The 15,228-nt window shown below is 37.4% G+C and overlaps 1 protein-coding gene across 7 annotated transcripts in view; it reads right to left on the reverse strand.

The window, feature by feature from the left end:
• LOC131039218 (calcium and calcium/calmodulin-dependent serine/threonine-protein kinase) overlaps window positions 1-15,228 on the reverse strand; it is a 184,266-nt gene that overhangs the window by 87,898 nt on the left and 81,140 nt on the right. For all 7 annotated transcript variants that reach the window (XM_057971918.2, XM_057971919.2, XM_057971921.2 and 4 more), the window contains exon 6: window positions 2,769-2,976. In XM_057971918.2, coding sequence (XP_057827901.1) covers window positions 2,769-2,976 — 208 coding nt within the window. The remainder of the gene's footprint in view (window positions 1-2,768; window positions 2,977-15,228) is intronic.

Here is a 15,228-nt window from a genome sequence, read left to right on the forward strand (position 1 = left end):
GTGATCAAATTAGCTTCTATTTGATGATGTTATAGTGTCCTTAAGCTTAATTCAATAATGGGTGTATGAAACAAGTTTTAAATAGTTAAAAATCTCTAAATTTCAAGGGTTTTCTTATTTTGCCGAGTCATTGCCGAGTCACGAGTCAAGTCAGCCTTGCCGAGTCAGAGCCGAGTCCGAGTCTGGGAACTTTGATTTAAACTAAATAAACATTAATAACTCCATTAATACTCAACATTTTTGAATGCCGTCTGAACTGGGAGCTAACATGATGAAGTTGCATATGATCATACCCCTTTACTAAAAATAGAAGGGGTCCATCTCTAACATCTCAACTTTCTATAAATAGTAAGTATAGCAAATGAAGTCCAAATGATACCAAATGAAAGCCAGATCGAAACACACTGAACTCTGGAGACGATACAAGCCTCGGAAGACCCTCTATCCATACTCATTAGCCTACAAGGGTCAGAATGTTAGGCTAATCACCCAAAAAACCATGTCTGCTAAAATGGGGACATTACAGCCTAAGGCTGATTTCAATCTCGCACGCCTCATTTAGGTCTAATTAAGCACTTTTTAAGGTCTGACCATCACTTCATTTGTTGCGGGTCTGGTTATACTTCCTTCTTGCTCTGGTTACACACTTGAGTTAACCCCTCCACATCCTTGCTTGGTTGCATTTTCACCCCTCATTTGCACAAATGGAGCGCAAAATACATATGTATATGCACAAGATTCAAGGCGCAAACCATATGTTCATTTGCACAATTTTTTTGATAGAGCGCATTTTTCATGTTCATTTGCACAAAGTGTTGCTTGCTAGGTCCTTGACTTAGGCAAAATTTTAATTCAATCTTTGAATTTGCATTCATATTCCTTAACCTTGCCATGTGCACATTTTTAATGTTCGCTTGTACAATCAAGGTGCATTTTACCTTCTCAATTGCACAACTAGGGTGCATTTTATCCTCTCATTTGCACATCTAGGACGCATTATAGGGGTTTGTTTGCACAAAATGATCACTATTTCTTCCTTTACTTGCATAAATCATTCATTTAAACGTCCACATTGATGTTGCCTTTGCTCAAAGCCTCTCTTGTTTGGGCACATTTCTTGCTTCATTTGCACAAATTCGTTGCTCAGGGCAAGGTCCTTGGATTGAGCAAAATCTTGACTTAGCCAAATTCTGTCTTTGCACCCAAATTCTTCAATCTTGATCCCTTACTAGCATTGCCTTAGATTATCTTGTGATTCTTGCCTCTCTAGCATGGGCGCACTTTTAGGGTCCATTCACATAGTTTTTTGTCTTGCCTACCAAGACACAAAGATGATATTTGCTTGCCCAAAACCCAAAGCACACTTTATATGCTCATTTACTCACATGAGGAAGTTGGTGGCATTGTCAGATACTCTCAAATGGAGGGTGCAAATCCTAGGTTCAATTGCACAAATTGCTCTTGGTGAGCAAGCTAGGATCAAGACCATGACTTAAGCAAAATTTTGACTAAAGCAAAATTTTGACTTAGTCAAAATTTTCTTATTCAAACTTCCATGAGTCCATTGCCTTCATTCTTCGCTATTTGGATGTATTTCATCATTGGAAGGCAATTTTGTAAGCTTGAGGTCACACTTCCTAGGGTGCAACAGCTAGCCTGGTTTGCACAAAATGTCAAATGACATGCTCACCTAGACAATCTTGCCTGTTAAGCTTTCAATGATCGATGGGTTACTTGATCTCATCTACACACACTGACCATGACAAACCTTGGTAACTTAACATCTTTCCTTGCAACTTGACAACTTATTGCGACCTAACCTCAACTCTTCGTCCTGGACTGATAGAACCAACCTCCACTCATAAGTAAAGGTTAACAACTAAGAAACTATTGCCAAGCAAAACACTAAAGCAAAGCAAAAGTGGGGATCCCCATTTGCAATGGGGGGATGTGTGAAAATGTCACAACAGATATGACTATCTTACTTGCCATTTTTCACTATATAGGGGTTTGTCAATGTAATCATCAATGTGAAATAAACATACAAACTTGTTTGGTGGTTCCTTCCTTATTCCTCATGTTTATAATATGTTTTCTATGCATACCATAAAATGTATTCTCAAGGAACTAACCTCACTCTATGCCAAATAAATAATGTCAAACACAATTTGAAAGAAGCATATCTAGAATGGAAGTCAAAAAGAACATTACCATTGTCCATAAACTATAGAGTTAAAATAATGCATCCATCATATCTCCTCTATGCATATTGCAATTCAAACAAACAAAACTAATTATTGTAAGCAATTGCTATTAAAAACAAGATCAAGAACAAGACTCTAAAAGTAGAAATAAGCCCAATATTGTTTTCCTTCAAATAGACCCCCAAAATATCAATGTTGTTGTACTTAATTCTTACAACTAGTTTTTGTATACTCTTGTAACTATCAAAAGTGTAAAAGTGATTATTATGCAGAGTGCCATTTAATTTCCACACTCATTTATAGAAATTACACATGAACAGTAGCAAAAAATTACACAACTAGTCACATGCACACACATCTATTTATCCATAACTTTTGAAAAAAATTATATTATGTAGCAGTGTACTCACACTAAGAACTTACAATCATTTTCCCTTTTCTTATATTGCTTTATGTTAGAGTTTGATGCTGAAATAACAGATAACATTTGTTTTCTTGGTCAACTACCTCTAGAAAGCAATTGCTAGAAAAAAAATCGCCTCATTCCAACTGTCAAGTGCTTACCTGAAAACAAAACTGGAGAGCATCTTCACCCTGTGACTTCCTTAATGTTGAGAAACCACATATGATTTCTCTCATATCAACTGTTCCGTCTCTATTGTTATCAAAAAGTTCAAAGATACGTGGAGCAAGAGGTAGCAAGGAACCCATATTCATTGCTTTCAATACTTCTTCAAATTCTGGAAGTGTGGCATTATCACCCTTTGCACAACTGCACTACAAATAATATTGATTTATCAACAATGTAATCAACACAAGACATGAACCTTCAATGCATAAAGATACCTAAAAAGGAATGTATATCAAAGGTACATTGTGCAATTGTCGTGTCCCCTTTCTAGAATTAAATAATTAATAATATTCTTAAGCGGGCCCAATCACTTTTGGCAACATAAATATTGTCTAGATTGTATGTAATATTTTAAAAATGTTCTTTACACTTTATTCAAAAGGTAATTCAAAAAGGGACTTTTGCATGTTAATTAAAAGTATTTTTAAATACTTGGAGGGAGAAGTAAATTACAATCAAAATAAACAAAATGAAGGGGCCAAAAATGTAATTATAAAAGAAAGGTCAAGACAAATCATCGAATTTTGTCATTTCAATTTGGAGATTGAAGCATTTAAAGACGAAAACCTAAGTTGCCGGTTCGGGTTTGGGCATAGGTTCGAAGAACTGGTACACCGGTACGGCAAAATTTTGAAAAGGGGTTTGGGTTCGTTAGTACAAAAACATGTAAATTATATATATATAAGCATGAATTAAGATTAGCATGTCACATAGCATCATATAAACAACAAAACCAACATAAACTTGTAATCATAGCATCACGATCATACCATAACAGCATCATATACATCAAGTTTAATATCAAAATGATAAATATTCAGGTATCATTGTTTCAACTTTCAACAATTTAAAGTTTGATCATCAAATGGATTCTTTAATTCATCATCCTCATTCTCCTCCTCCTCATCATTGACATTGACATTAGATGAATCAATGTCAATGCCAATGCCAATGCCAATGCCACTTACACTTGAACTTGCACTTTAAGTTTGCTCGCTATCTGAGTCATCAAATGCAACAAGCTGAGAAATCAAAGCATCCAAATCAGTATGCTCTGGCTCTATATCCCACATCTTCGTTTCCCCTTGCTTGTAGTCATGTTTCTTGTGTGAAATGAGCCAAGTTAATGTTTTAAAACTCACTTTTAGGGTTATATTTTAATTTTTTATGTGGTGGAATTCAAAAAAATTAAATTTTGCAACAAAAAAAACCATTTTTGGGTTGTCAGACACCTGCGTTCAACCTGGGTCCTCTTGGGTTCGACCTAGTCCTAACCAGGCCTGTGAATCACGAACCCTATCCGGACCCTAGACGGACTGGACCAGAACCTTGGACCAGTACCAAAGGTCTAGGGGGCCGAACCCGGTAACCTAGACAAAAACCCTCGGTATTGGAAATTCGGAGGATGAAAACTCTCTAGACTTTGAAGACGAAAACCCTCATCTCCATTTAAGGTGATTCTATTCAAAGATTGCACCTGGGCTTATGGATTAAAGCCAGTTGCAGCTTGCTATAGTGATTTAAAGTTATTTTCAGCTTGCTATAGTGCTGATAAAGTGGTTTATTGAATATTTCAGTTTGTGCAGGTTTCGATTGATTTATATTTGCAAGCAAATTATATATATATAGGCTAATTAAGAGACATTTTCAGATCAAATGCAGATTTGATATGGGTAATTTATGAGGGTTTGTTGGGCTGATTGAAAGATATTTTCAGATCATATGCAGATTTGATATGCGTAATTTATGAGGGTTTGTTGGGCTAATTGAGAGACATTTTCAGATCATATGCATAATTTGATAAGGATAATTTATGAGGGTTTGTTACTGCTATTACATACATTATTGCTGATTACATTATCTCTCCCAAATAAAAAATAAGATTTGGGGTTTCTATGTTGGTATTTCCACAGTTTATTTTCGCTACCATAATTCATCCAGCAACTCATTATCCAAGTCAACTTAGATATTTGATTAATTTTGGTGTGTAAGGTTTTAAATACACATTGATGAATTATATTATCCTTGTCCATAAGAAATTGGTCATAAATCAAGAGTCATATTTGATATATTTGACACATACAATTCAATTCCGTTGTTTATGTTGCATCTGAGAGTGTATACATAATGCAAGCATAATGAGGGTTTGAATTTTCTTTTGTAAGTTTAATTCACAAGGATTTGCAATATTGCATTACTACTAATCAGCTAGGGTTTAGTATCTAGATTGGTCATTTGATTATTGTTTCAGATTGCACATGATTGATAAATCATCCATTTCCTAGAGTTGTCCAATTGGTGACATTATAGTGACATTTCAAAGCAATGATCTTACCAATCTGTTTGGGAAAGAACTAAACTTTTGATGTGAGGTTTGAAAATTCTACGAGTGCTCAGTGAACTCCTGAGCCAAGTGACTCACAAGAGAACTTGACACCTAGTGATTTAAAAAACTCACCATGATTCAAACAACAAAAATCATGGGTACTCAACAAAAATCACGGAAATTAACAGTTGAGCTCAGTAGAAATAAACCTATTAACATGTGATGAAACAGTATGATTTCATAATTTTGTTTTCACAGGTTCAGATTGTAGTTCCTAGCCATTCATTGCCTTGAGATGTCTTCGATTGGTATTGTTGTCTAAGTATGCATTACGGATGCATAGGTCATGCTTGTTCTTATTGCATTGAGTGCTTATTGGAGTTTTAACTTCACCATTTTCATTAAGTAGTCCTTGTTGTGGCTGTTTGTTTGTGCTTTGAGTGGCATTCTTTCCTTATGGGATGTATATTATGTATTTAGACCACCTGCGTGTTTAGAAATGGAATCCATTGTGATGTCCCCATCCAATCCATAAGGACCAAACAAACAAACATGGGAATATTGATTAGATGTTAATACAACATTTGATCAATGCAAAAGATCCAGTTCATTTCTGAGGATAATGCAAAGTCCGTAACTAACAATGATATCAACGCAAGAAGAAGATTGCTAAAGATGAAATATGGTGTTGACCAAAGAGGAATGTGATATCACAATCTTGCTCTTATATCGTATAAACAATAGTCGTGATTTTAGACATATCGAATAGAAGATACTTTTGGTCGAGCATTCCAAGAGGACCCACAGAGTAGCCAATGGATCCGATCTTGACATTACTTTCTTGGACATGTCCTGAGTAAGAGAAGTGATTACATACAAGGAGGTATCGATAAACATCCGACAAGGATAAGATGATATACGACTTCAATATAAAGATCGTAGATGATGATTGGTGACAACAATTAAGAGTAATATGCATCGAGATAATAACCCGTGATCAATGTGGCAAATACAAAGAGATGAGCTCGGGCGTTGGGAGATTATGGAGTAAGATATGGAATATTCAAGCAATAATCATACTCTAAAGAATAAGATTAAAGATCAGAAATTATAGCTAACAGATATCGATAGGTTTGATGGCCGCAATTAGTGAAGTCTAACCGACCTTCATAATGATTGGATGCTAACACCAATCTGGGTAACAAGATGAAAAGATGTGATTAATGTACAATTCTAATCAGTGAATACAAAGGTAATGATGTGATTAGGAAGTGTTATGAAGGAAGATAATCACCAAGAGATATGAGACATGCCTAATCTCCGTAACCTCTCATCCCAAGCACATGATATAAAAGAACAATCACAATCTCTCATTTCGACATGGAGGGTAATTTATCGAACTGTCTTATTCCAGTTTGGAGGCGTTGAAAGTAACCCAGGTCGAAGGCCCAAAATCGGGGGCATAATGGAATCATGAATGGAACACACCCAAAATCAATCACCATAAATGGCTATAAGAATTTCAATGAATACAAGCAATGCCAAGCAACGCCATGACTCTTACTGGGACTACATCGATAGTCTGAAGGGAATTGTTACCGACATCAAGCACAGAAGACAGCGTTTGATATCAATGTATTGATGAATAAAGAGAGCACCGGAATTAGTCAACGTTGTTAACAGTATCGCCTCCTGTTGACATGTATTTTGTACACTATCAAACACAGAATAAAATACCTAAAGGTACCTTATCCTCTCTTGAATAAAGTTTCCGAATGCTGAAGATATCGCGAAAAGGATCAGGACTTTCAGACTTAGCCAAATTTCAGGATCAGGACATCACTCAAGCTGGACTTGCTATCCTATTGATCTCCCCGACAGCACTCAAAATGCAAAGGCCAATTGACAAAACTCTAAAAAAAACCTAGAAAACAAACCCTAAAAAGCAAAAAAGCAAGGGTTCCCATTTGGAATGGGGCGATGTGTGAAATGGTCACAACATCTAGCGCCACCTTGAATAAATGTTCCTGAAACATTTCAGAGAAAAAGACTCAATCGACACCTAGAACCTCCGGAAAATTCAACCTAGCTCATCAAGAGATTAGAAAATGTACTCAAAGTGGAAGGAAAATCTTTGACCAGATCTAGACACTTAGTCTTTGATTACTCAGGTGTGTGCAAGTGTATTCATTCCTCTCGACAAGACAATTATGACCTTCAGGTTCCCCTATGATCGGCTACGTAGTTTATCTGAACTTCAAAAGCATCCTGGATAGAGCCTCGCTGCCAGTCAGACGTCCATAGTCCCAACGAGGTTATCACCGCAAGCTCACGAACATTGCTCCATTGCCAGCCAGGCGTCTATAGCCCCGATGGAGTTACTCGCATATTCCCCTTAGCCAATTTTGATATTTCATTGCATTTCATTTTTATTTTTATTTTTTTTCATTTTCCTCTTTCTTTTTTTCATTTTTTCCTTTTGATATTGCTTTTTCACTCTGTCAATTCCTTTGGCTCGTAAGCAGTGAAGCTTACTAGGGTTTGAGGATTGCGATGGCGCTGAAGCCAGATTTTAGATTTTTCACCAATCACAGCTTTGCCTGAAAACCATAATGACTCGAAGTCTATTAATGTGTAAAGATATAGTAATCAACAGATGTCGGCATCAAGATACAAAAAATGATTCCCTTCGAAGTCAAATACAGGTCCTAATCAGATGATAAAACTGGAGAGGAACAACCTGTTGACGTGTATTTTGTACACAGCCTAACACAGAATAAAATACCCAAGGGTACCTTATCCTCTCTTGAATAAAGTTTCTGAATGTTGAAGATATCGCGAAAAGGATCAATCGGAGAAACTTCAAGGTTCTTGTATGTAGGATCTCTACGTGTGGATAAGCTCTCTATGGTATGATGTGATTTGTTGGAATCACAAGGGGACTTACATTTGATGATTGAACTTCTGATTTGCCTTTGAATATTGCTGGAACACAGGATCTTACTGCCTTAGATTTGAAAAATGGAAAAAAGATGAGGGCGAAGAGAGGATCTAATCGTAATACTAAGAATGTAGGAGCAATGATTGATCTTTGATGAAACTCTAACTAGGTCTTGTTTTGACATCGCAGGACCATCTCCACAAGGCTAGTGCAATCTTCGAAGGGAAGCTTTATGATGTTCAAATCATCACTACAGGCATAGACACCATCAGGTTGATGCATATCAATGAAGAAGCGACAATTGAAGTTAAGCTTAAGCTTAACGATTCCAGTTGACTACACAAGGCAAGTCTGCAATCAACAAACTGCTAGTAGTATGGATATGCGAATTTCACCATCAATCAAGCATATTTCTTCCACTCATCTAATAACATGAAATCAAATATGAGAAGTATAAAGACCATGCAAATTGTCGAATCGACCCATAAATTTCACCATTTCTTCAATGAAGTTACAAGTCTTTTACAACAACATCTTGGCAACAATCTTTGCCTTCTCTCTCTACTCTACTCTAATTACTATTCTATCAACTAGCTAACTACTCTCTATTTGTCTTCTAACCGCTTTCCAACTCCTTCCTAACTGCCTTTACAAAATGAAATGCCAGGGCTTATATAGTGCCCTCAATACAATTCGATGGCTTAGATCAATTCGAGATCAATGGCCAAGATTCAACAATGAAAACCCTAATTAGGGTTTGTTACAACCATTACATAACATTTAATGCTTGACCAATGATAAAATTGTATTGCTTGGACACATGTCCTCTCTGGAAAATTCCACCAATGAATAGCCGGGGTAGGTTCATCAAAGTTTGTGCCACCTTCCATGAGTTAGGTACATTGAATCTGGACATGCTGAGGTGGACCACACTGACTGGAGAAGTGATGACTAGGATGCCACCTCGTCTAACACTTGTAACTTGGTAAATATTCAACTTGGTGTTGTTGAGAAGCTAGCTTTAATTAATTCATCTGGAACTATCTGCTTCTTCAACGAACCCTTGTTCTAACTTCTTGTGTCCTTGATTTGCAGGATGATGATGTACCTCGCCCTGGAATGCTAGACTAGAGGAGGCCGCCCTTGTCCTTGCTTGATCGTCCTTGAGGAGACCGTCCTTGATCTGGCTTGATTTTCCTCGAGGAGAACCTTCCGACTTGTAGATCCTTCGAGCTTGGGAGTCGCCATCTTGATACCTACACAACATTTCAAAATTAGTAATATGTTTTGCAACGTGGAAATATAGACTAGAAAGAGGATTTAAGTTTTAAATTAGGAAACCTCATGATAAATCTTTGAATTATCATTTCCTAAATTTAACTAAGCCACTTGAAATTGAAAATTGAAAATTGAAAATTGAGACTAGGAGAATCTCACCATACCTCCACTTGAGAACTAAATCTAAGAAAAGATGCAAAATTAAGCAAATATGCTAGGTAAAATGTGGATCAAAGTCTTCAAAATGTGCTTCTTCTATCAACTTCACCACCTCTAGCTTTCAACGCCTTGAGGAAAATTCGCTCCACCTCTAGCCTTCAACAAAAATCGCTCCTTCCTAGACCAAATTTCGCACCTTGTTGCTCTTCCAAATCGCACTTGAAATGATGAGTGAATGATTTGAATAATGAAAACATGCCTCAAATATATAGAGCGCTCACCATTTTATTTCCATGGGCCGACTTGGTGAAATAGGCCCCAACATAGATAAAATTAATAAAAAGAAAGAGGCCGACTTTGCAAAAAATAATAGATAATACCCCAAGCGCCTTCTTTTTTTGATTTTAAATTAATAATTAATTCAAATGCCTTTATACTTAAAAATTTTGATTTTAAGGCTCAAAATTAATTATTAAATGCCATGCGCCATGATTAAATGTCAATTCAATTTCAAAATATTTCAAGGTTTTATCGAATTTGCAATTTGAAGGATATTGGCGCCCAAGCATGGGAAAATAATAGATATCAACAAGATCGCTCTGGTCCCTTGGAGAGGGACAAGAGCGCCTATACCTTTTGGACCTCACACTTCTTGTTTTTTACGTCCAAGACCTCATTTTTGACGTCCAAGATGGCATTTTTACTTAGAATTTCGAGTTCATTTTATTCGATCTTTGAAATGAGTGCATTTTAAAGCATTTTCGCCCTGGTCCCTTGGAGAGGGACAGGAGCTATTTTGCAAATCCAAGCTTATCCGTCCCTTGTTAGCCTTCCAAATTATATTCAATGGATAAATCATGTTTTCCTTGGTCTCTTCAAATCATAAAATTGTCTTGATCCTGCAAGAACAGTGCAAATTTGAAATTCAAGTTCCAGTCCTTCAGTGAGGGACGGGAGCACTTTTGCAATTACAAGCCAATTCGTCCTTTGCTAGCTTCGAAAATTATCTTCAACGGATCGATTGTGTCTTCCTCCACCCACCTCAAACGTAAAACTTGTTTTTCTCTCGCCCAAAACTTGTCTTGAGGGAAAATCGCTCTGGTCCCTTGGAGAGGGACAGGAGCGAACTTGTTACTTAGGCAGATTTTCTTCATTGTGGCGTTCTTAAGTTATATTCAACGGGCAAAACATACTTCCCTTGACCTCCTCAAATCGCGAAACCACTTAAATCTTGCAAGGATAATGCGAAATTGGAATTCAAGCTCCGGTACTTCAGTGAGGGACAGGAGCAAAATTTTGCTCTCTAGGCCAAATCGTTACAATTTTCATCAAAAAATGTCTTGGCTAAGGAAGATATCATCTTACTTCATGCTATGAATAAAAGTTAATGTCCAAAAAAGGTCTAAAATTGTGCATATAAAGAAAAGCGCTCTGGTCCTTCAGTAAGGGACAGGAGCGAATTTGACCTTCTAGGCAAAAACTTCATCATTTCATTGTTTTTGATCAAGTCTGGAAGCTCTATCATGCTCATTTCGTCCTTCACCATGCTTTTGATGTCTCAATTTAACCAAACAAGGCCAGGAATGGCTCAAATAAGTATTTTCGCCCTGGTCCCTTGGTGAGGGACAAGAGCGCTTTGCCTTGGTCCCTTGGGGAGGGACAGGAGCGAAATTCGCTCTGGATCCTCAGTGAAGGACAGGAGCGAAATTTGACTTTTTGAACTCTCTATCAGGATAATTTTTATGGAATATAACATTTAAGTATAAGTTATATTCCATATATACTTTCAGGATGTTTGAGAGTGGTTTCAGACCTCCAGGAGTTATATTGCAAAATCTAGTTTTTTGAGGTTTTTCAGTTTCCAGACTTAGTCAAATTTTAGGATCAAGACATTCCAGACTTAGCCAAATTTCAAGATATTCCAGACTTAGCCAAATTTCAGGACATTCCAGACTTAGCCAAATTTCAGGACATAGACATCACTCAAGCCGGACTTGCTATCCATGTGATCCCCTCGGCGACACTCAAAATGCAAAGGCTAACTGACAAAACCCTAAAAAACCTAAAAAGACAAACCCTAAAAAGCAAAAAAAAACAGGGGTCCCCATTTGCAATGGGGCGATGTGTGAAAACGATCACAACACAACCTCGGATTCCGAGCACTTCATGAATAGATATCTAAGAAATGAGTCTAACATAAGATCCAGGATATTGCCAGTGTGTGGGCAACAACACAAACGCCATTCTCACAAGATGGAGGCTCCTACTCAAGACACCTAAACAAACCGACCGACGAACCGACCCAAAGCAAACTAAGCTAAAATGCACACCAAAAGCAAACAACTAAAGAAGGCAAACAACTAAACTACCTGAGCCACACTAGATCATGAGCCAAATGACTCAAGGCAAATCAAGAACAAGGCTCAAAAGACCTCTAATCTAAAATGCGAAAAGAAAACCTACTCTAAACCTATATACAAGACTCCTAGACTCCACACGACTCAAGGAAGCAAAATATGTACATGACTTTACATGATTTCTCAGGTTGTGCAACAGGAGCATGGCAAACGTGATGGTTCTCAATCGGGCAAATTCATCCTTAAATACAGAAAAGCAAACTCTTACCATGCATATCTCATACTCGGGCAAATTTTCACTCAAAATGATCAACTGAGGTAATTCGTTAGGACCATGATCAATCCAGATGCAAGTTGTTTTCCCAAAATCCCCATAATCAAAATCATAATAACTTTCAAGGCTAGGATTAAGGAAAGAGACAACCTGGCATGTTTCAGTCTCAGACGGTACTGCATTGTCGGAAGTGAGGTCACCAGCTACTTCAGGAGGTCGCCATTGATGATGAATTATTCCACGAGCATTTATAGTATGTTGACCTAGATTTGGAAAGTCCTCTTGAAACAAGCTCAGCGCCCCTTCGAATAGCTCAAGATTCTCTGTTTTCACTGAGATATCTTGCATAAACCAGGCATCTTCATGAAATTTTGTCAGCATATCTTCAAAAATGAGAGTCTCCTTGATGGATTGAGCTTCAAACATCTCCTCTAGTCTATCAAAGATAATCTCTTGTGGCCTTTCTTCTTCAAGCTTAGTCTCAGGAGGTCGGAGTTGATGACGGATCATATCACTCACAGTAACTTGCTTATCTTGAAAAAAATTTGGCAGTGATTCCATTTGTGTTTCCTCTACAAGATCCTTCAATGCTTCCTCAAATAGCATAGTGGTGATGAAATCTTCAAGAGCCCCTTTGAATTGTTCTTCATACCTGGGCTCACTTATGATGATCTGTGATTCTTCATTCAATATCTCAAGGATTTCCTTTTGTGGCATAAGTGAGAGTTCTTCAAGGAATGAATCATCTTCTCCTTTAATTGCTTGTTCAATCCCTGGATCTTCTTTTATCACTGCTTGAGTATTCTCAACTGATTCTCCAAATTTTGTTTCATGGTATTCCTTTTCAAGTGCAAGGCATGGCGAGCTATCCATTGTAATACATTGTCCCTCAGGTGCATTGGTATCGTCAACGTACAACTGATCCTTCTCACATTCAGATGCTGGAGCAATGTCCTTTTCATAGGTTCTCCTGAATTCGGCTGCGAAATGTGCACCCCAAGATTTGTTCATAATACATTCTTCCTCGGACAAAATTGGTATTCCAAACTGGTTTCTGACTTGATTGATAGCCATTTCACATACTGAGCAAGTAAATTCAGAGTGAGGTGAGTTGTGAATTCTACACCACAATGGTAGCAATATGTTTTCTAAACGCATTTCACCATCCAAAATGAGCTGACTCTCGATCATCCACATAAAGCTTAGAAGTGGATCTTTAGTCTCTGGGACACTGAAGTTGCCTTCTTCTGTTTCTGGCCTGGGGACATCCCAAAAGAAGATTTTTCCTTGCGCTGCCGATTCCATTCTTGATAAGTACTTCAAGCAATGCATCTCATCATGTTCGTCTGTCTCATGGACTCGACACTGGCCTGATCTTGCAAACTCGGACAATCTGCGTGGATAAAGTTGTGTATCTAACCTCCACCAAAGTTCAGGAAAATCAACTTGTTGCTCCTCGTGAAACTGTTGTTGCTCCATGAGAAATCCTTTCTTTTTTTTAGATTTTTTGATTTTTTGATTCTTTTGGATTTTCTATTTTTCACTTTTTTTGGATTTTCTGGAATAAGAGAGATCTTGAATATCTCGGATTCAACTTGAACGTTCAATTGGTTCCAGCTTGCTTCCTTCTTGCATAAGTCCAACTGACGATCCAGCAATCACCTTCCTTCTTTGTACCACTTCCGTTGAGTGTTGAAAATGACCTTCCACTGATCTTCCTTGGATTCAAGAGTTCGCGTTTGCTCACCTTTCTTCTGCTTCAATTCTGTCGAGCGTGGAGGAGGGTAAAAAGGTCCTTAAGATTGCTCCTTGTAAATTAAGAATTGATAGAATTTCGAAGTCCAACTTGTTCAAGCAATCCTTCTAGCGCCAATTCTATTGTGCGCAGGAGGAGGGTGAAAAGAAGTCTTTAAGATTACTCCTGCAGACATGAATTGATAGAAACTGAAGTCTAGCTCTTTAAGCATTCATCGAGATCATGCCCTCCTTCTAGCGCCAATTCTGTTGACGTGTATTTTGTACACTATCAAACACAGAATAAAATACCTAAAGGTACCTTATCCTCTCTTGAATAAAGTTTCCGAATGCTGAAGATATCGCGAAAAGGATCAGGACTTTCAGACTTAGCCAAATTTCAGGATCAGGACATCACTCAAGCTGGACTTGCTATCCTATTGATCTCCCTGACAGCACTCAAAATGCAAAGGCCAATTGACAAAACTCTAAAAAAAACCTAGAAAACAAACCCTAAAAAGCAAAAAAGCAAGGGTCCCCATTTGCAATGGGGCGATGTGTGAAATGGTCACAACACCTCCTAGCATAATTCGGTCATTATCGTGGGAGAGTAAGATAAATGATACATTGCCGACTATTGATTAAGAACCGCGATCCCATCAAGGTTGTGTTCATACACATTACACAAGAGACACAGATGAATCGACAATGTCCATGCATGCATTAGTTAATCAATAAGCAAGAGTTGTTCAATAAGACACACGATGATAAACTAGTTATCATTGGTTGGAATAACAAGGGAGGCAATGCCTTATTGTGCAATTATCATCTGATTAAAGATACCGATGAGAAGATGATTTTTATTCATAATATTGAATTCAAATAAGAGATCAGATCAGAATCATTACTAAGTTATAGGCAGTAGCATCTTGTCCTTGGTGACGTATTATGGGAACATTAACCCCCATTGTCAAATGAGTGAAAGATAAGTTCTGGCTGCCGAACTACTCTTGATTTTAATGAAATATATTCAATTATAAGAAAATTGTATGTATTAATATATTAGACCTAATTTAAAATTAAAATTGTTGTTTCAGGACTAAAATAGGTAAAGTCCCAAAAAGGGGACATTACATTCATCTATATGTCAGTTGTTGGCATTTCTTGCCTTGAGATGTGTGCATGGTGTATCATTCCATTGCCATCTTTATATGGATGTCTCAATTTATATGAGCTAATTTAAATGAGAAGCATCATATATTTTATCTCTATATATTCACATGTTTACATAGATGGTTGTTATTATCATTATGCTAGCATTCTA

This window comes from Cryptomeria japonica, chromosome 10, assembly GCF_030272615.1.
Source record: "Cryptomeria japonica chromosome 10, Sugi_1.0, whole genome shotgun sequence".
In the NCBI taxonomy this organism is placed as follows: domain Eukaryota; kingdom Viridiplantae; phylum Streptophyta; class Pinopsida; order Cupressales; family Cupressaceae; genus Cryptomeria; species Cryptomeria japonica.